Source organism: Xiphophorus maculatus, chromosome 22 (assembly GCF_002775205.1).
Source record: "Xiphophorus maculatus strain JP 163 A chromosome 22, X_maculatus-5.0-male, whole genome shotgun sequence".
NCBI classification, from domain to species: Eukaryota; Metazoa; Chordata; class Actinopteri; order Cyprinodontiformes; family Poeciliidae; genus Xiphophorus; species Xiphophorus maculatus.
The window spans coordinates 11,348,186-11,370,047 of record NC_036464.1 but is presented as its reverse complement, the minus strand read 5'-3'; the positions used below and the strand labels follow the sequence as shown (position 1 = coordinate 11,370,047).

The 21,862-nt window shown below is 37.0% G+C and overlaps 1 protein-coding gene across 1 annotated transcript in view; it reads right to left on the bottom strand.

Moving 5' to 3' along the window:
• Positions 1-3,536: 3,536 nt before the first annotated feature.
• Positions 3,537-21,862, bottom strand: part of col9a1 (collagen type IX alpha 1 chain) — a 23,992-nt gene continuing 5,666 nt past the window's right edge. The window contains exons 6-37 of the mRNA XM_005807640.2: positions 21,524-21,824; positions 21,017-21,079; positions 20,875-20,910; positions 20,727-20,789; positions 19,788-19,841; positions 19,385-19,420; positions 19,262-19,285; positions 19,108-19,161; positions 17,876-17,929; positions 16,534-16,566; positions 16,385-16,441; positions 16,250-16,303; positions 13,093-13,146; positions 12,910-12,963; positions 12,745-12,798; positions 12,615-12,668; positions 12,474-12,527; positions 12,328-12,381; positions 12,137-12,190; positions 11,472-11,516; positions 11,332-11,385; positions 11,201-11,254; positions 9,916-9,969; positions 9,256-9,327; positions 9,072-9,107; positions 8,954-8,998; positions 8,827-8,859; positions 8,599-8,745; positions 6,479-6,533; positions 5,428-5,616; positions 5,253-5,330; positions 3,537-4,323 (exon numbers count right to left, since the gene is read on the bottom strand). Of these exons, the coding sequence (XP_005807697.1) occupies positions 4,127-4,323; positions 5,253-5,330; positions 5,428-5,616; positions 6,479-6,533; positions 8,599-8,745; positions 8,827-8,859; positions 8,954-8,998; positions 9,072-9,107; positions 9,256-9,327; positions 9,916-9,969; positions 11,201-11,254; positions 11,332-11,385; positions 11,472-11,516; positions 12,137-12,190; positions 12,328-12,381; positions 12,474-12,527; positions 12,615-12,668; positions 12,745-12,798; positions 12,910-12,963; positions 13,093-13,146; positions 16,250-16,303; positions 16,385-16,441; positions 16,534-16,566; positions 17,876-17,929; positions 19,108-19,161; positions 19,262-19,285; positions 19,385-19,420; positions 19,788-19,841; positions 20,727-20,789; positions 20,875-20,910; positions 21,017-21,079; positions 21,524-21,598 (2,040 nt within the window). The 5' untranslated portion in view covers positions 21,599-21,824 and the 3' untranslated portion in view covers positions 3,537-4,126. The remainder of the gene's footprint in view (positions 4,324-5,252; positions 5,331-5,427; positions 5,617-6,478; positions 6,534-8,598; positions 8,746-8,826; positions 8,860-8,953; positions 8,999-9,071; positions 9,108-9,255; positions 9,328-9,915; positions 9,970-11,200; positions 11,255-11,331; positions 11,386-11,471; positions 11,517-12,136; positions 12,191-12,327; positions 12,382-12,473; positions 12,528-12,614; positions 12,669-12,744; positions 12,799-12,909; positions 12,964-13,092; positions 13,147-16,249; positions 16,304-16,384; positions 16,442-16,533; positions 16,567-17,875; positions 17,930-19,107; positions 19,162-19,261; positions 19,286-19,384; positions 19,421-19,787; positions 19,842-20,726; positions 20,790-20,874; positions 20,911-21,016; positions 21,080-21,523; positions 21,825-21,862) is intronic.

The following is a 21,862-nucleotide window of genomic DNA, read 5'->3' as shown; positions in this document are numbered from 1 at the left end:
CCTGGTTTTTGTTGTTATTTGTTAGTTTTTTTTTTATTTGTTTGTTTGTTTGTTTGTTTTTATGGTTTGAGATGATTGTACCCAAACAGACCACTCTAATTTCTAGAAACTCCTTTGATCATCTGCAAACACTTTCTTCCTCTGATCCCTTGATTTGAATTTACATCCCATTAGCAAAGATTTAAGTTGTTAACTTGCTTATTTTACTTAAATTCTGTTAGTCAATACATAACATATTAAACAGCAAAGTGGTAACTGGACCGTGTTGAATGTACAGTATATGATTAATATTAAGCTTTCATTTTCAGTTATTTTTAATAAGGGGTTTGACCGAAAAGCTTTTTTTTTATTATTTGGCTTCAATTAAATGTTAAGGTTAGTGCTCTTTTGGGTGTTTTTATTTTATATGAGATCCTTTTGATTCATTTTTTCTGCCTTTGCTTTTACTTGTCTCAAGTCTTTGACATTACGTTTTTCTTTTCCAATCACACATAACTCAAATGCTGCGGAACAATTATTTTTTCATGATGCCAGCTTGGTTTGATCAGTGCAAGGGAGTCTAATTTTAGAAATAAAGCGTGCAGCTGATTTTATTTGTGAGTAAAAGGAGCCCCCTGCTGGACGTGTTTGGATTTTCATCCACCTTTTAATCTACAAGGGAAAACCATCTTTGGGTTTAGGGGCACTTGAATTCCCCTTCCTTCTACCTAATCTTGTCCTTTCATCTTTGTAATTTTCATATTTAGTTTATGGGCTCCCACCAGAGACAATTATGCTGATCTTGATGAGATTCAAATGAGACAGCACCAGCAGATTAATGTCATCTAAACTTTTTTTCTGCAGTGCACTGCTGAGAGCAACTCCCACTGCCTATTGAATTTAGCATGAATTGTTATTAATATGCTCCACTTTGCCACTTCCATTTATCCAAACAGTGTGATAAGAAGGGAGGACGTTAATGTCACAGCTCACTTCGCTACAAATTCAAGCTATTATCCATCACACCAACTTAAGCTCAATTTATTCTAAGTGGAAATTGTCTGATGGAGGCAAAATTAAAGGAGCAGCTTCCTTTGAGAATGTATCTAAACAAAAGCTTGCTAAATAATGTAAAATTCACTCAAGACAATGAACCTCAGATGTCCACATCTTTCATCATTGCTTGTGTTTAACTGTAATGTAAGGTGATCCTGTTGCCACGTGTAATCTAATCTTGTAAGCAAGCTTGTAATGAGGGAAAATATGGATCAGCCTCGCAGCGAGGACCCTCAAGATTAAAAGCGCCTACCTGCTGCTCTCACTGAAACGTATCTTTACTCTCGCAAAAGTTTGTGTCATGCTGTGTGACTTTAACGTTTGTTTTTCTTTGGGGGGGGGGTTGAAAGTTTTTGTTCAGTTGAATAACTACCTCATTCTTGGTTTATCGCATGTCTACGTGATCAGGAAAAAAAAATAGCTGAAATATTGCCTTGGAAAAATGGGAAAACCCTCATGTGTTTATGCAAGAAACAATTGTTGGATTTATGTTGATGTCAGTGTGAGTTCACTGACTAACAAAAAAAAAAACAGTAACTGTGGTTACCAGGTATCAGAGGTTGTATTTTACTCTTTGCAGAATCTTTTATTTACGTCTATTAATGCCATCTGCCTTTCTGTGTGCAATAAATGTTCTCAAGTGCTTTATATTTTGTGCTGGGTTTTATTTTAGTAGTTCCTTCAAAAAGTCTATCTTATTTACACATTTATGTGTTTGAGACTCTAAAGTATTTCTTATCTGTGGTTTCCTTGAGGCAAAAGCTTGAATGCTTTAAAATGTGTCTGTTGAAATATTAGTTACGTAATATTTATTAGGCCTTAGTAGAGACTTGGTTGTTGTTGTATCAGAATTATTTAGACTCTTTTGCAGTATTTGAATTAAAATAAAGACATTTAGATAGACAAACTCATTTTAACACTGTTCATTTTCACATCTATGATCCAAAACTTCTACATACTGCATAAGATTAAGTTTAATATCTGAAATTTGTGAGAAACATTCATGACTCATTATCTTCTTGTGTTTCAAATCAGATAAGTAATTTTTAAACACATTTTCCTCACAGAAACTCACAAAATATATCCATAAAAAACAGGTAAACACTACCTATAAATCAATATTGATATACCATCTGTAAAGGCACCTTCAACAGTTCCACCACACTAATTGTAGAATAGGTTGTTTTCTTTATTTAAAAAATAGTGTTGCTGCATTTGTAGATGTCCTGAGACAATGTTGTTTAAAGTGAAGCAGAATTTACATCTGATATTCAAATGCTGTCAGAAGTTTTTTGAATGACAGATTTTGCTACAAATGGCCATTCACCATTGTAGTGTATTACAGGAAGACTTGCAACAAAGTGCTTTTAAATCAACCATGTGGTGCCAGTTTGTTAAGTCTCAAAGACAGTGTGCTCAGACAGTTTTTTTCTGGCTTACATCTCCCAGTTGTTATAGCAATTTAAGTCAATGATTTATGAATTCAAACTGTAGTTTCACATTTGATATTACTTCTTTTGTCATTAGTGGCCATTGTTTTATTGCAGCAATTCTTGAGTCTGTTGTTCTAAACGCAACATTATCATTCTTACTGGTCGTTTTTAGCTACAGTTACATTCTGGGCTGCCTTGTATATTTATGTTTTCTACATATTTCTCATTTATGTAAATAAATAATATTATTACAGGCCTGGACACAACTGAAAAGAATAAGTTGTAAAACTTATGATCTATGCTCTTTAAGATGGGTTCTCTGTTCCACATGTTTAAATCTGTCCATTATATGAAGTGAACTCAAAGCCATAAAGCCACAAAACAATAAAACTGTAATATCACTGAAGAATGGGAAAACATCTAGCTATATAACCTACAGCTGTAGGTGGAGGTTGTTGTCAACACACACCCCCACACACAGTCTTAGACGAATGAGATAAATGTCTATAGACGCATACTCATTCAGTTTAAAGTACATTTTGAAGCACCAATCAACCTTACTTGCATGATTTGAACTGTTGCATGAAATCAAAATACAATACATATAAAGCTGAGCTATTATTTATGAACTCACCATGCCAGTCCTAAAAACAGGACACAGAGGTGTGTGTGGCATTACAAGATGTAAGGTCTGTGTATGTTGGAGATGGTGAAAAATAAAACCCACTTTCAATGAAACAATGCACAGATTTGTTTGCCTTTAAAAGAAACAATTGCTGATGACACATTTTTAATTACCTCAGAACTATTCTATTTAAATTTTATTTGTATTATTCATTTTAAATGCATTTTGAGATACTTCTGAAAATATAAAGATTATCAGTGTACCAAATAAATAAATTAAAAAAAAAACGTGATATTTATTTGTTAGACTATTGCACATTTTTTTCACTGGCAAAATCTATTCTCATTCATGAACGCATTCATCCTGTTATTCTGTACAGTGAAGCAAAGTCTCACATCAGGAGTTTTTTTTTAATTTTTTATAGGAAATATAATTAACCACATTTCACAATTTTTTTTTTACAGATTTACAAAATGTACTAAAGTCAGTGTGACTTTATGACATTTTCAGCCTCTCTGTTTTATTTGCTCATAAAGCAGTCAGACAGGAAATCAGACTTTTGGACTTTAACAGATTTGCTCTTGATTGTCTTTTCACAAAGACAACATCATAAGAGAAAATAATGCAAAATCACAATAGACTGATTGGCACTGGGGGATTCTGTGAGCTGTTCTGTGAGAAAGTGGAAGAGAAAACTCAAAATGAGGCGCATAAAGAAAGGATGGGATAAAAGGAAAATGGGATAAGCAATATGTATTTTTTGATCATTTCATTTAGAGATGTGAGCCCAGTTCTGGGCTTATTTAAACACCTCTCATCCAGAAAAGCACAATGAAATAAGCCCTTTTTTTCACAAATCAAAGATGATGACTCCTTTTGATGGAGATGGTTATTGGCAGGAAACATGCTCACACAAAGAGGTTAATGTATCAAAGACACCATGGCGACGACGGCCCCTGGGAGGAGAGCGTGACAAATGCTGTGTGCTCGGGGAGATTATCCAGCAGTCTTTGTGTCTCTGCCAGAGTGGCTCTTAGTTCCCTGTAGGTCCCTTCACATCCAGAGACTGCTGGACAGCCCCTGCCTGGAGGTTGCAAGCTGACGGGTCACAATAGCCGTTCAGGCCAGCTGGACCAGGAGGACCAGGCACGCCAGTCTGTCCTGGCACGCCAGGAGGTCCCCTCTGCCCATCCTGACCATCTTGACCATACCCAGGTTTCCCTGGCTCTCCTGTGATTACAAAATGGGTGAATTAAAATTGCAGGTTCAACTTTAAAGAGACTATTCATTTGTATCGGGTCCAAATATTTTTATGCCATCATTTTTTTTTTTTTTTTTTTTAGTGGTGTTTAGGATTCTGTAGTGCTGTGCAAACTTATTCATACCCTTTAAACGTTTGACACAGCTCTACAAAATTTCATACATTGTATTGAGTTTTAATGTGATAGACTATCACAAAGTAACACAAATTTGTGAAGGAAAAATACATCAGCTCTAACAATGGTATCGAATGATATTTGTCATCTTTTAAAATATCAGTATTGGTCCAATAGATAAAACTCGCTGCCATTTGGTTCTAGAAGATGATATTGTACATATAGAAGTGAAATATATACCACATATATTTTGGCACATTTTTGTTATAGGCCATAATATCAACTTTAATATCGGATATCAAATTTGGCCACAGTTTTCACATTAATTTGTCCCTAATTCCCAAATGTTTTCACTATCATTATCTAAAAGGACAACTAACATGAAAGTCATCAAAAGTCTAATCTCAAAACCAAACTTTTTCACCTATGTGGAAAATCCTATGTGTAGGAAAGCAATACTTTCTGGTCCTCTGAAACATTAAAGAGTGCCAGCATCATTCCTCAGAAGGGAAAGAGAGACTGGTCAGCTTTGATGGGAAGATGGACACAACCAAATATAGGACAGTCCTGAGTCCTGCTGAGGTAGCAGGTCTATCCACCCTCTAGCAGGACAACCGCCCTATAATAGAAGTCAGAGCTACAATGGCATGATTTAAAACTGGCCCAGTCAAAGTCCAGATCTAAATCTAATTAAGACTTTCCTTAATTAGGGAAGTCATCAGATTGACATTCAAAGATAAAACCTGACTGGCCTGAACTGCAACATCATAAATATATACTCACCTGGAAGCCCAGGAGGTCCTGGCTGGCCTTTAGGTCCTCGTACAGTGGGCCCTCTGGAACCTCTATCTCCCATGTCACCTGCAGCAGATTAGTAAAAGCAGCTGTACAAATTGTTCCACTGTCTCCTGTCTCGTTTGACCAAGTTTGACCCTTTAAAAGAGAACACATTTAGTACCTTTGGGACCTTTATTTCCCATTGCCCCTGGTGGTCCTTTGAGTCCTGGAAGGCCCCTTGCTCCAGCTTGCCCTGGAAAACCGTTGTCTCCTGAGGGTCCTGGAGGCCCAGGAGGGCCAGGTTTTCCTGGTAAACCTGCAATGCCAGACTCTGGCCTCCTTAGACTAGCAGCTAACTGAGCCAGCTGCTCTGTTGAGGAACAAAAGAAAGAAGACGATTATCAGCATGAAAGCTCATTCACAGCTCATAGCTATGAAGGGATCTCTAAGCACATAACGTATCATAATAAATAATGCAGGAATCTCACATGGCTTATTTCTGACAGCTCAAAGCAATGCATGTTGCAGAGATTATGCAATGTCTCCTGCATGTCTTAAACATTGAATTTAAGCGAGGTGAAACCTTGGTCATAATATCCCTTGAGCACCTTCTGTTGTTCAGTTTCTTTTTTAAATAAGCATCACTAAGCTGAGCCAAACAGAAATAATACTCTTCATTTACAGCTATACAACAGAAACTTTATGCCCACAGTGCCAACAAACTAAAATTAATCTCCTGTAGCTTTTATCTTTTTATCTAGATTTCAGTTTTCTTGTGTCTGAAGGAGATTCATGCCACAGAAGCAGCTAGGCTGCTCATTTTCTTAAGATTTCCTTTCCTGGCTGACTTTGCTCGGAGCGGGGAAGAGCAGGTCTCCTGGAGGTGAGATTAATTTTTCAACACGGCGGGTATAAAAAAGTCATGAGAGCAGGAGATGAGTTGTGAAGATGTAAGAACAGAAGAATGAAGAGAGCAGATGTTGTGACTTCAGTGAAACATTTCGAGGGGCTCAGAGAAGGATGCTTTCATCCATCACATGAACAGAGACTGAAGCTTATTTCATGTTTTTGTTAAAGGACCCTCCGGTTTTTTGACCACAGACCATCCAGCGACAGCCCTGATCAATGAAACAACGCTTTAAGGTGGTAATGAGAAACATTACAGCCATGAAATGGGACACAAGGGAATAATAAATGGGGTCAAAAGCTTTGCTTTTCTTTTCTTTTCTTACCTTGCATAACTCGCATGCAGACTTGCTTGATGTGCTGATCGCTTGGCTCCTTGCCCTATAAAGGAAAAAATATTTTAATAGCTTTCATCTCAGTGCCTGAGACATAGACTCCATGATGCCGTTTGCTCATTTGCTTTAGCTGAAAGACTAAATGGGTGAAGAAAATTAATTCTATTTCTCATTAATAAAAGAAAAAGGCTTCTTTTTGTCCCTGCATCCGAAGTAGAAATGTTGAAAACAAAACATTTCATGGAATTTACAGCATTCAGCTCACTCTAATAAAGAGGCATACAATTTCTTTTTTGTTGGGTTTTTTTTTTTTCTTTGGCTGCAGGCAAGTAAAGCCAAACAAGAGACAATTCACTTTAAACAAAGTTTGATATAATCCCTGTTGTTTCAAACTACCTGACTGTATGTGCTTAGAATTTGTCCTGGTCACTTTCCATATGAGATAAACCCGTCGCTTCTATCCCGAAGTTTTATTTCTCATTTTATATTCTGGTGAAGGATGAAAGTGGAGCTATAGGAGCGATGATTCCCAAACACTGTTCATCGTGTCACAGGCACTTTACAGAAGGTGCCAGAGTTCCAATTTTTTGTCAATCATTGAGGAGGTTGGAACAATTCTTCATATATTGTACTGTAAGTTAACCTATTTACTCTTTTTCTGGTCTTAATTTATGTTTGACCTACTGATTCAAACTTAATTTGATTTGTATTAAACTCAGACAAGTGTTGATTGGTATTTTTATAGATTGGAAATGGTGAAGCTTCTTAGATGCAAATTATTTAATGAACAGGGAACAACAGTAGCATAAAACTAGTTTGATGGAGCTTCATTGGAGGCAAACAGTGCCCTGTTTCCTATTGAGTTGCACTATAAATGTCTTTGGGTATCTCTAAGTCTCATTTCACTTTAGGCTCATTTGTTGAGGCCTTTAAAAGTAATTAAGGGGATGAAGTCTAAGATTTTCTTTTTTTTAATTAATGCTCATTAAGATTTTCTGTGAAAAGTAAAAGTAGCTTTAGGTTACGAGTGGTGATACCAATTGTGATTTTCTTAACTTTTGCTTTGTGAGCAAATGTAATAAAAAGCTATGTATTTATCATCCGTTCTACCCTTATCTGGAAATCAACCTTTGACATCTTAATATTATGTTTAATTACCCCTGGTTTAAAAGTAAAAAACATAATTAAATCCAAAAATTGATTCTACAGAAGAAAATTCCTTATTTCATGAATATAAAGATGTACCTTCTTCAAAATGTACCTTTTATTGAAATATCACAATCCAACACAGGAAACTAGCTTTGAAGTGTGAGCTTTGAAGATTTTCTTTGTACTCAAACAGTCCTCATCACAATTCTAGTTTTTCATGTGAAGTAACTATTATCTTAAAGCTACTTTGTACTTATGAAAATCAATTCACACGTGACCTGCTCAGATGGTAAGTTTTTGTGTCTTTCCTATTTTAAGAAATAAAGCATATTTATACTCCAGAGGGGGGAAAAAACTCATATACTTATATACTTGAATCAAGAAAAGCATCAATGCAAGCACTGAGACTATTAAAAAAACTTAATGTTTATGTCCAACTGGAAAAAAATGAAATAAAAAATCAATCAAAGGTTGGATTTGTCAAAGTCTGTCACTATGTGATCATGCGACTCCTGGGACTCAATTTTGTAAAATCAATTTAACTTGAGAAATATCAAACTGGGATATACATTCCTCTTGTGTAATGATAAAATATCAAACTCAACCAACCATGTCACACGTCTACAAGTGTAAAAATGCCATATTTATTCAGACATGACAGAAATGATGAAAGTATCGCACTGATAGTTGAAATTTTCATTTGATCATATCGAGGATAAAAAAAATTTTATTATATAAACAGAAGCCTCACTCTAAATGTATTCTGTATTTAAACATCTAATCCCTGCACAGCACAGAGAAAAGTTTAATTCAGAATCAGAAAAGCAATGAGAAAGAATAAAACTCAGACGTCCTCCAGGCTTCAAATCTCTGGCCTTTGACACTTCTCTGAGGGGTTTGACACATCCTCATGTTTTAGGTGTTATTTTCTGAATTACTTGTGTTTTCTGTTTCTGACCTACCGCAGGCCCCTGAGACCCCCGGACCCCACGTGGACCTCTGTTCCCCTGCATGCCTCGTGGTCCAGGTGTGCCAGGAGGGCCCTCGATGCCAGGCTGGCCTCGGCTTCCCTCAGGACCCCTTTTGCCAGGTTCACCAGAAATACCAGCCTGCGAGTAAATCATTTAATCACCACACAAATATTACAAAAGTGCTAAACTTTATTGGCATTTATAGAAACAGGGACCCACCTCTCCTTTTGATCCAGATTCCCCAGCATCTCCCTATGACATCATTGAAACTTAATAATGTGCTCTGGTGCAACCAAAAAAATATATGTATATTTTGATTGTTGTTAGCGGTCAGGTAAGAACTTACAAGTTCCCCTCTCTCTCCAGGATTTCCCTCATCACCTTGAGCCCCCTGTCAAAGCAAAGCCTGTGTATTAATTTATGTAAAGCAAATACTTTGTTGTTGGCATTGATGTGTTTTGTACTTGTTCTCCTTTGGGTCCTGCTTCTCCACGCTCACCCTGTAATTAACACATTGAAGGGGTTACCCAGACAAACCAGAATGCAAAAGTGAAAATTCAAAACATAAGGCTTTGTTTATGTTTATATATGTCGTGATTTGCTGACTGGTGTTAGCTGCTCTTTAATGAGTATGTCTTCATTTCTTACCTTTTCTCCCTTCACTCCAGGCAGGCCTGGGGGCCCTGGGAGACCAGGAAGACCAGGGTCACCTTTTGGCCCCTTTAATTAAAAAAACCCCCAAAAAAAAAAACATCTAATGAACAGAATGACATCAGCAGGATTTGAAATAAATATTGCAATCAAAGGGGAAAACAAGAGGCTAGATTATTATGACGGACCATCATTCATGCTGAAACTGCTTCAACAACCGAACATAAGGGTGAAGTTTGCTTTGTGTCAGTTACATGAGCGCAGGGTGAACGTTATTTTAAACTATAGCATCAGGATTTTCTCAGGTATGTTTCTGTGTGCCGCTCTGCGTTTGATCACCGACCAACAGAGGAATGCAGAGGAGACAGAGAGCTCTTTCAGCCTGCTGCTTAGTCTCCCCTTACTGTGAAAATAGACCTCAAGTGAGATCCAGTCTTAGAGTATTCTCCTAGAAATTCCAGAGAAACAATGACCTGCCCGATGTTTTCCTCTTGTAAACTTCCTTCATTTAAGGTGTCAGGAATGTGTGAATGTTGCAGGAATGTTAAAAATTCAAGATAAAGCTACATATATACACATTAAGCTAATATATAATTTATTACATTTTATCAATCTAGATATGCATTCATGTTCTTCAATTTGTGTTTTATGACTCACCCTTGCACCTGGCTTGCCAGCTGGACCTACAGGACCTTGCTCTCCAGGATCTCCCTAAGAGTAAAATGAAAACACAATGAAGAGGCCAAGGGAAGTTAAGTTCAATGCATGAGAAAAAAAAAATCATAAGTATTAGCTCCACTCCATTCTGTTTTACTATAGCCAGGTCAAAATGAAATCCAGTAATATGTCCAAAGATTTGGCTGTATTTTTGTCCCACTTAAACTTTTCAAATAATCAAACATTAAAACATTTTAGACCTTGATCACCAGAGCAGATAACCAAGAGGATGTATTTTTTTTCCAATAACGATTACTCTTACATCACTGTGGAGGATCTTTGGCCAGTTACTGTTTGTTGATTTGTTCCTGTTCAGCTGCATCAGATGGCTTCGAACATGAACATGTTTAAGGTCTGGCCACAGATTTTCAGTTAGATTTTTAGTCGATACTTTGAGTTGCTCACTCAGAGATGGATTTCCTGAAGCAGATTGTTCTTCAGCAAAGCCTAATTCAATTCAAGCTTAAGGCTACAAATAGATGACCATTTTTACACATTTTATTTACTACTGTTGAATCATGAACATTAATGTCCACTGAACTTGTACACTGATCTTAAATTGTTTATGCCATGTTTTAAATGTCGTACAAGTGTATGGTTCTTACTGTAATTGTAAAGAACTTTTATGCTGTAATCCTGTGATAAGTTCTATACGGACGTAGCTCACCTAATTTCGTCTCTACATACTTGTTTTTGTTTATTTTGTGATGTCCTGCATGGGGTTTTGAACTAAGTTTTGATAGGCTAGCTTTGGCTTGGTGACCTTTTCCATATTGATAGAGATCACTGGCTTTCTTATCTGTTACTGAATTTCTTTTATTTGGATTTTATCCAAGAGATCTGTTGACTGTCCCAGTCTGAACCAATTTAATTTGTGATTCAAGACTATCTTTCACATAAGGCAGGTTTAGTTTGGAAAACTAAACCCCCTTTCTTAAGCTGCTACCCCCATAACCCAAACCCGGATAAGCGGAAGAAAATGAATGGATGGATAGTTTGGATAACATTTTTTGCTCTTAATCAAATAAATCATCAGTGGGAGACTGCTTTTTATATTCATTTAGAAATTTCTGTCTGAAACTAAACATATTGTTATGATCTGAAACATGCAAGTGTGACAAATAAAACAGCAAGTAGGCAAAGGTTTTTCAGTCCAAAGAAGCTCAGCTGATTTCGTCAAGTCCTTAACTAAATGCTTGAAGGTGAATCAGGAAGAAACACTCACAGGCTCCCCGATGGGTCCGATGGGTCCCACTTCTCCCTGTTCTCCCCTTTCACCCTGTGGTGTAACAGTAAAATTATGCAAAAAAGACTCTAACCATGCTGAGGTTTCAGAATGTTTCTGTTCACACTTACTTGTTTTCCAGCAGATCCCAATGTCCCAGGAAACCCAGGCTTCCCAGAATCTCCCTGATTGGAAATAAAAAAAATCAGCATTCATGTTTTTGATGACAAAAAAAAAGTGATCATTGCTATTAATTGATAGAGCAATTAACCTTTGGGCCACTCAAGCCTTTTGGTCCAGGTGTTCCAGGCAAACCCTGAAAACAAAAAGCATGTTGTGAAATTTTTCACCAATTTATTTTAACCTAACAAGAGAGACAAATAGCATATCACGGAACAGATGACATTAAATGAAAACTAACCCATGTTTGGTGTCTTTCTTGGCCTTCACAATGTTTTGTAAATTATTTGCAGTAGATTATATTAAATGGTATTGGAGTAAAGGGTTTCCAAACAAATTCACACCATCAGTTTGTGTTAGTAGAACACATAAAATCCTAGTAAAAAAACACACTAAAACATCTGAAAATAATTACATTTCACTGCTTTTGCAAAGAGATGCAAATTAAAATCCTTCATAAGGTTGTTTCTGTCAGCTATGTTATAAATTGATAGCCATTATTTCCTAGAATCAGACAAATCAAAAGGCACTGAATATTTTTCTGTATCATCTCAGAGGCTTGGCTCTGAAACCTATGCTATTCAAAAATGTAAGAAGCAAAAACATTTATTAGGGAGTTCTAAGTCACTCCAAGGCAGGAGGCAAAATTAGTCCTGCTGTGCAGAAACCATGAGCTTCGATGCTTTAAAGCGCACCAAAACAGTTCAGTCCAATTACAGTCAGCCAAAACAGTTTGAGGTCAAGGGTCATACTCACAGGAAGCCCCTGAAGTCCAATCTCTCCAGGAACTCCTGGCTTGCCGATGTTTCCCTGCAGAGAAACATGGAGGGGAAAAAAGTCTTAGCTACCTCAGCTTCTGAATGTTAAATAAAGTTCTAAGCAATGCCTTCATGTCAATGACTGAGGCATGTAAAATGATAAGTGAAACAGCACAAATCACTCTCTACCTTTGCACCCGGCAACCCAGGAATGCCATCACGGCCTTCAACACCGGGTAATCCCTGAGTGTAAGAGAATACATTAAAATATGTGTCACTTAGGACAACATATCTGAGACTAGTGCAGGATAATTTAGCGATGATCAGAGACTTACAGCTTCTCCTTTTGGACCTGGAAGCCCTGTGATCCCCCGTGGCCCTAAAACACCCTAAATGACAAACAACACCCAGGTTTCCAGAACTATCTTATACCCCTGATTTATTTGTGTCTGTGATGTTGAGGTTTACCCACTAACCATTTCACCTTTAATCCCAGGTTCCCCCATTACTCCTCTTTGACCCCTGTCTCCCTGAAATAAGAGGTCAGAACATATAATACACAGCTGACACACACGTACATAGACATGTTCTGAATGACGAGCTTACAGTGGCCCCCGCAACTCCCTGTGGACCTGAATCTCCATCAGGACCTCGAGCTCCCTGTGGTAAAACAACAATTTATTTTTTAATAAATGAAGGTAATTATGTAATTAGAAGTAATTAGGAAAGTTGACAAGCACAACTACCCTAATTGTAATTCAAAAAACTTACTATCTGTCCCTTGGGGCCCATCATTCCCGTGGCTCCACGTATTCCCTGTGGTCCCTAAAACAACAGTTGGATCAAACAGAAATGTCAGAAGGAAAAGGATGAGGATGACGCAAATATGAGATTGAACTCTTGATTCCAAAAATAAATACCACCTAATATCATGTAATAGAGACATTATCTCACCGTTGGACCCTGGGATCCAACATCTCCTGGACCTCCCTGGTCTCCTTCCTCACCCTGAGCAAACAAAAGAAGGGAAAAAAAAACGACAGACGAAAAACAGAATGACCTTAATGAGACGAAACAATGAGCAGCAGCCCTAACTAAGAGTGAGTCCTCTAGTCTGATTAGGACTGACGTTCCATCAGTCTCTTTTCCAGCAAAATGTTGACCTTATTTGCTGTGTGTTAATTATACAGAGAGGCTGCCACTCTAAATAAAAGTCTCATGCACATTTCTTAATGGATTTCATGAGTGAAAAAGCATTTAAATACAAATTGTGAGACAAATTGCTCCAAAGGAAAATAATCATTACAAATAATTCCCTATTCTGCATCAGAGGTAACAAGAGGATGTTCTTACATTTGGAAAGATTGTGCTTCATGCCTGGAGATTTTAAAATGTGCTCTTGTTAAGAACATTTTATTGCTTTTATATGCAAATGTTGGGATGAGAAGGATGTTTAAAAAATGAAAAAAATAAAAGCGGCAGGGAGGTGGAGTGAATTTTAACTAGTAGGAATAAAACTATCATTAATAGGTTGCCAATTGATGAATAAAATGTTAGAGACTGTTGTCCTAAGTTTTTACATATTGACCTTTGTGTTTCTTGGGGGTGAGGTGTCCTATCTGTGTCTGTAGTGTGAGGTGGAATAAAAGGGAAATGGCTCTGAAGCCCTTGAACAATGACTGTACACAACAACCCTCAGCAATGATTGGAAGCAGCTTTTAAGTTTTAAAAAATTTAGGCTTTTTTATTATTATTTATTAACATATAACAATACTGCTGCGAACGTCCTTTATTTATTTATTTTTTTCTATTTTACACACAAAAAAATTACAACGAGACAGACAACTTGAGTAAATACAAAAATCAAGGTTTCAAATAATGGTTCCACTTGTTATATTAAAAAGAAAATATGTAAAAGAAATTGCCCTCCTTGTAGGATTATGAATTTACTGTAATAACCATATTTGAATTTAAAAATAAGAAGAAGAATAAGAATAATTTATTATTATTAATTTAAAATTAAATTAAGCCTAATAATAATTTATATTAATTTAATAAGCAAAATTCAATGCAGCTTTTTCATCTCTCTCAGGTGTCATTACAGCCAGACCTAAAAGACAGAATCACTTCAGCAGAATCTGTCTGGTAACATAAAGTTGGCTAATGGAGTTAAAAAATGGAGTTTGATGCTCAAAAACAAGTTATAGAATAGATGAGAAACAAAGTCACTGACATTTATTAGTCTGCAAAGCATAAGGAAGCAATTTCTAAACATTTGGGACACCAGCAATGCACAGTGAGACCCATTAAATACAAATAGAGAAAACATAAAACAATGGTGACCCTTTCCAGGAGAGTGCAAATGGCCAATCAAGTAGACTCAAAAACAACCCAGAACAACAGTTAAAACTGTTATTATTTTGAGTTGTATTTTAGTGAAACGTGGGCAATTTTCTGTTCTGTTCTTTTCTATTCTATTCTTGAAATCGGTTACTTATATTATCTATGGAAAATGGATGTAAACCTTTCAGTACCCCCCCACAACCCAAAGTTTTGTAGTGGCCTAGTGGATAGTTTGCTATTATCAAACCTTAAACACTGAGTTTAATTGAGGTATGGTGAGGTAAGGTGGCCAGCAGCAGTGCTTTAGACCTTGCTCTTGTTTCATTTGTGTTCCCCAGCAAGACTTGCTGGTGTTCTTCGGATCATTATCCTGCTTCAGAACTGAAGTGCAGTCAAGCTGAAGGTCATGAACTGATGGTCACAGAGTCTCTTTCAGGATTTTTTAATGGGGAGCAGAATTCATTGATCCATCAAGGAGGACATGTTGTCCAGGGCCTGAAGCAGCAATACACACTTAGACCTTCACACTACTTTCTACATGTTTGTCAGTATGACATTTTTTTTCTGAAATGCTGTGTTAGCTACACACCAGATGTATGAACACTTCTCATAGGCCACACAACATTTTCCCCAAAGGGAAAGCAGATCATTAGGAATACTTTTAGCCATTGTGAGATGGGTCTTTGTGTTCTTTTAGGCAAACTATTTTTTTTTTTGTTTGTTTGTTTGTTTGTTTTTTTGGCCATTTTTGGCCTTAGAACACTCCCAAGAATGGCATTTTTATACAGATGTTTTTTTACTTTTGAATCATAAACACGGGCCGATACTAAGGTAGCCAGGTGAAGCCCAGTGCACTTGAAATTCAGTTCTGGGTTCTTTCCGACCTCTTGCTTGACCCTCCAATGCACAATTGGAGATGGACCACTTCTTTCTGTGGTCTACTGGAGTTCCAAAGCCTTGTAAATGGCTTGTAAGGAATTCCAGACAGCTGAATATCATGATATGTTGCTTTTCTACAATATTTTTGTCTACTTTATGTTGTCAGACGGGTTCTGTTTAATTGATTTCAAGATTAGTTTTTCAGATTTTTTTCTTTTAATAGACAAAATCATTGCATAAACACTGCATTTTACATTTATTCCAGTCATTAACTTGGCATATTAAAATGTACTTAATGATCTGAAACATTTCTTTGTAACAAAAACAGGGCAATCAGTTTTTCACAACACAGTAAATACATCTCAAAATGATTCTCCATTTGAATAATATACCTATACACCTAAACAGCTGGTGTGTTTTCTTGGTTGTTGTACATATTCAGCATATCTTCGTATATGTGACAAGCAAGTATGAAAATTGCATCTGAGAGGGAGAGTCGACTGACAGTAAATTATATTCCAGCATGAGGGAGATAACAGAAGATGGGACCAGACTCATTTCCATTTATATGGTGCATAGGAATATTAACAGGTGAGCATTGCCATGCTTGCACATCATTTCAAATAAGTTATCCTTTCCAAATTGCAAAAAGTCAGGGGAATTACACAAATGCTCGCATCCCTGCTGTTTTAAACAAAGCAGCATCTGTAAAAGGTTTCTAAAAAGTAACAAACAAGTCTTTAAGGCAGGTTTTTTTAATGTGGAGCAATGCTAACTGACACTTTTTTTCAAGAATTAGCGTTTTCTAGTGGTAAATGATGCAATTTTGATTAATTTGTAAGTAGTGACAAATTTGAACCTTTTCTCTGAAGCAAACATAATTTTTTACCTTGTGTCCCTGTTTCCCAGGTTCTCCTGCTTCACCTTTCGCACCTTTGTGACCCTGGAAACATCCCAGAAAGATCAATTAAACTGGTAATGATTTTTGATGGATTAATTTTAGAAGAGAAGCAAACAACCTCACCTTCATACCAGGTAGACCAGGATGCCCTGGGGTACCAGGTGGACAAGAGTTTGGACACTAAATACCAAAATAAGTCTGTCAGTCGCTACGCCTGGCACCATATGCAAAGAAATTACCTGTACATGTTTTTGTATGAAACAATTCTCTACCAGGTCGGAAGTACCAAGCATCCCAGCTGCACCCTGAAAGTGGGAAAAATAAAGTTATTACGTCGACACTATTAACATAATCAGTGCATTATAAACGACCAGATGCCAACCAGCAGTGGGACCACGCCAGCTGGGACATGAAAGAGTTTCAACATATGTATTCATGAAACACTGATATCTTATGATGATGGAAACAGATCATAAATGTTGTCAAATAAAGACAAGAGACAACAGGGACCTTGCTTGTTATTTGTGACTTTTAACTGAACACATTCAGCTTTTTGCCGCTGTAGAGACAAAATCTGCCATAATGAGAAACTAACTGATGCATCTTGAATTTTCCCTTAAAAAATATGCAATTACTCTAAATAAATTCAAACATCCTACAAAAGTTAATGTATCTCAGTAATTAAATTTAAAAGGTGAAACTCATATATTACATATGTTTATTACACTCAGACTAATGTAATTTAGTTTTTTATGACCAATTTTGATGATTATGGCTTAGAGCTAGTAAAAACTCCATATTCAGTGTTCTCAGCAAAATACATTTAAACACCAAAGCATTTGCCTAGAGAGTAGTATGTTCATGTGCTCTAGTATGTTCATGTGCTCCTCCATGAATAACTCCACCAATTCAGTGTGGCAGGGATCAGGGTGATCATCCTGTGGCAAGCATCAGTTTATCTGCATTGTTAGGTCCGGTGTCTGTTATTTTGCTGCAGGTGAGTTTGCCAACAAATCAAGAATGATAATGCCATGGCTACTTTTGGCAGAGTAGGCAGAAGCTAAGTCCTACCGGCTTCTGCTGGCAAGCCTTTTCTCATAAAGCTTGCCAGCAGAGAGAAGTATCAAGGGCTCTTACATTTGTTGTCTTTGGATTTGATAAAACAGAGAACACAAGCAGATGGTATGGCCCCCTAAATGTTCACTGACTGTGAAAACTTCACCTTGCACAGGTAACTTTAATTCTGTGCCTCTCCACTCTCCCCACACACTCTGAGACATTGATTTGTAAATGGATTGAAAAATGTACTTCATTATGAACACGCCCATTTGGGACACTAAGAGACAGTTCAATCTTTTTTTTTTCTTATTTTTCCTGCTCACTGTAAGATCTCAGATTAAGATCTCAGTTTTTGGTTTTGATTAGTTGTAAATCATAATCCTGTAATAATAACTTGAAATACTTTACTGTGTGTAGTGAATCAAAATAGGATACAGGTTAAAAAATTTTAAAACCGAATTACTGAATTTAATTACATCTTTGATGATACTCATTTTATTTCAGATGCACTTGTGTATGAAAACGTATTCAAATTAAACATGTTTTCTCACTTACTCTGGGCCCTGATGGTCCACGGGGTCCTTGTGGCCCTCTCACACCCATTGCTCCCTATGCAAAAACATAAATGCATTAAAACAAACTAGAGATTAGATTAACAATCGTTCTGAAGATTCCACAGCTGTAGGAATCCTAAAAAAACATTATTGTTTACAATGTGGTTTTCAGTTTAAACTATTTAGCACTATCTTATCCATGCTTCATAATAACTAAGCATTTTAAAACTATCTGAACTTGCTTAAACTGCTGCTATGACAACTGAGTATTCTAATTAATATAGTTTATTTCACCATTCAGAAAATTGTTTAATTGTACTTATAGGTTTTATGTGTAATCCACAGACTCTGTCAATTAAAAGATATTGAGAAAAACAGAGGTCTTCAATTCCATAGCACTGAATCTACTAGCCAGTAGATAAGTTACAACAATAACTTATCCTAGTAAGTGTATTAATGAAAAGTATGTCCAAAAGTTGAAGCTGGAATTAAAAAAATGAGGTTATTTCAAAGTATCATGAAAACTATTTTTAGCTTTCACCTCCATTATATGTGGGTAAATAAAAAGCTGAATGTGTAATTAGTCTGACAGGAAAATACTAAAACATTTGAAAACAGATGCAGTGGTGAAGAATATCTTTTTGCAAACTAGTTTGTGTTGCATAGCATATAAATGTGCTGTCAGCTATATTGTGTTTGCATAAATATTTTAAGCACTCCACAGAACAAGAACAAAATACATCCTTGTGTGGTTTCACCTTGTTTTACTCGACTCCTCGAATTCTGTTTTAATACAGTATATTTTACTTTATCTAAATCAATATTAAAAATACTCTAGTTTAACTTACATTTGATGTGAAACGCGTTGCAACAATTTTGTTTATTATATGCATAAGACTTCAGATGCTGCACTGCAATGTCCATGAAGTAGATCTAAGTTGGGTTATTCTGATCTTTATTTGACATTTCTGAGCAGATACTTAGTTTGGATACACAGGAATTCTTATGCAGAGCTGAGAGGTGTTTTTAAATAGTAAGAAATTATCAAACCATAACAATAACAACAACAAAGAACAATCATCCACATTCCACTTATTAAATTATATTTTGATTCCAGTTAGCATAGATTTCATGTTTATTTAGTTATTTTTGGTTAACTTTTTTGGGGGGAAGAGGGTTACCATTATTGGATTTAAAACCCCCAAAAGAAACAAATTCTTGTTTTTTACTTACAAGAGCTCCAACTTTTCCCAATTCACCCAGAAGTCCTCCAGGCCCAGGTGGTCCCTGTTTAAAGGTACATTTCATGTATTATATAATATTGTTTTTTTTTTTTTTTGTTCACTGCAAATGTTTGTTTTGATATGGTTACATAGGAGTTACTTACAGGGGATCCATCAGGCCCGACACCCTGAAGGGAAATTGGCAGTATGAAAATTGGGTTTGTACAAGACACTACAACTGGAATATGTGAAGATATAATGACTCTTGGACTGCCATGTTTACTCACAGCAGCTCCACGAGGTCCGGACTTTCCAGGTTCACCCTGAAGAAAAGAAATAAACACATTTTATTCAGAAATACCGCAGGAAGTGAGACAAACAGAAATACTGAGCGAGTAAAATTAAGCTGTGCGAGCTTGCAGACAGTCAGAATTAACATTCCACCGGCACAATCATATGACTGGGACTGGGCATACTTGACCCAGCAATATTAAGCCTAATGAGGAGCAATGTTGGAGCTTCATGCCCTGCAGGGATTACTTAGGCTTGTAGGATTATGTCTCATTTGTCAAGAGGAATTGGTTTATGCGCTGCGACTCTTGCTGCCCAGCCAAAACAGCGGACAGCAGCTTGGCACAGTTTCCCTGACAGCCTCCGAAGTGCAAAAGTAAAGGCTCACTGGTCACTCACTTTCTGTCCCGGGGGACCATCAGGCCCAGGGTCTCCAACAGGGCCGGCCAAACCCTGTAGCAGAAACACATCCAGACAAAGTTTCACATTTTGAAGCAAATTAGTATCAATGTTTTCAATACATATAGGTAGAAACCTATGTCCCACATAAGAGTATCTTTTTCAAATTCCATCAGAATCTTAATGTATGTGAGACATGACAAAACACAGTCATGCTTATTAAACATTTACATACAACAGAAGGTTTTCCTTTGATCATACATAACATCTGTTTTCAACTTTAAATAGCGTATATAGAAAGTTATCTACCCTAAGTCAGACATGTAAACTCTCAGACTGTTCAGTTGGGAGCAGCATTCATGTCCGGATCTCTTCAAACAAACGAACTGAAAGAAGTCATTCCACACCAGTTTGAGGATTCGCAACAGGAGACACTAATAGTGTCCCAATAGAGCACCTATTGTTTTCAGAATCCTGCTATGTATTCTCCACACAGGTACTAGATAGAAGTGTTAATTTTTCCTTTAAACTGGGAATTTAATAAAGCACGTAAAATATAACTATTACATTAAGGTAAATTATAATACAGTCATTTTTATAATTCCTTCAACAGCTAAAATGTGCGATTTATTGGCTCTTGCTATCATTACCTTGCCCTCTAACTTAATTATACTGAGGCATGATTCTGCTCTGAATTTGTTAATCCTGTTAAATAAATTCCTTACATTTTTTGCACCTATCTTCCCTCAATAATCCCCTGGACACATACAATGCTCCTACGTCTCTACAAAATGAGTGTGAAACATGAGCTCTTTGGTGGGAGGATAACATTTTGCAGTTCCACCCACAGAACCAGCTCAAAGGTTGCAAGCTGACCTCGTCATGACCATTAACATGGCGAGCGGCTATTATATGAAACATGAAACAAAGACTACTCACATCATTTCCAGGAATTCCGGGTAATCCTGAAGAACCGGGTTTACCTGCATCCCCGTCAGGGCCCTACGGGATTAAAGGTCCCACAAATGATTTACCAGCAATTGTAGCAAACAACAAGAGATTGGAAATTGATCAATTTCATAGTTACAGGAAAACCGTCCTGGCCATCTAACCCCCGTTCACCCTGAAAGAAAAGACATGCGATTTTATTGGTCAACAAAAGCTAATCATAAACATTGTTAGCATTTTTATCAAAATATGAATATTTTTACAAAGCTAAAGCAACTCACAGCTATGCCATCGACTCCTGGGACTCCTGGGGGTCCAGGTGGGCCAGGGGGCCCTTGATTCCTCTGTGTGAAATGGTTGTTTTAGAAAAATAGGAAAGGTTTTATGCTGATTTTTATTTGATTTAAATTTGTCCTTTCTTAGATTAACATGAAACCGTACAGCTAATGTAAAAGAAAGAACAGGTGCACCACTTCATTGCATGATGCGAGTTAAAATCAGCACACCTGCCTAGACTGGAAAGGCTGGCTTCTTTTAGAGATTGAACTATATTTCTGATAGAATACCAGACTTGACAAAAAAATAAAGTTTCTGTAGGAAATATTCAGTAAATTGTCAGCAGATTGTCAAATAATTTAGTTTTATAAAATAATCTGAACAATCAATCACAAAAGTTTGCAAAAAAATATATTTTGCATGCAAATAGAGGATACTCATTTGCTCCTCTGCAGAATTAATCTAAAAGTTAAGACAGAATCACATGGACAGAAGCATATTAAAGGTCTTACTTGAGAGAAGCAAAGGAGAACAAGCTGCAGGATCACCACCAGAAAAGACCCGTTAATGCCTGCAAACCCAGCCATGATCTTCCCAGGAGCAGGAAAGGGTGAACGTTGGAGTCCTTTCCTCTGGATTTGTTGGCTAGAGGGAGCCCCCGTCAAAACAAGGCAGCTAAGTCCACTCCAGCTTTCCTGCTAGACGATGCAAGGTCCCAGGGCTGTCAGGGGCTCATGCATATTCATATAGCGAGTGGAAACAGAAAGGAGATTGGAGGAGGCCTTCAGGGGCCTTCACAGGGGAGGGGCCACCCTGGAGGTAGCACCAATGAGCACCGTCAGCGGGCAATT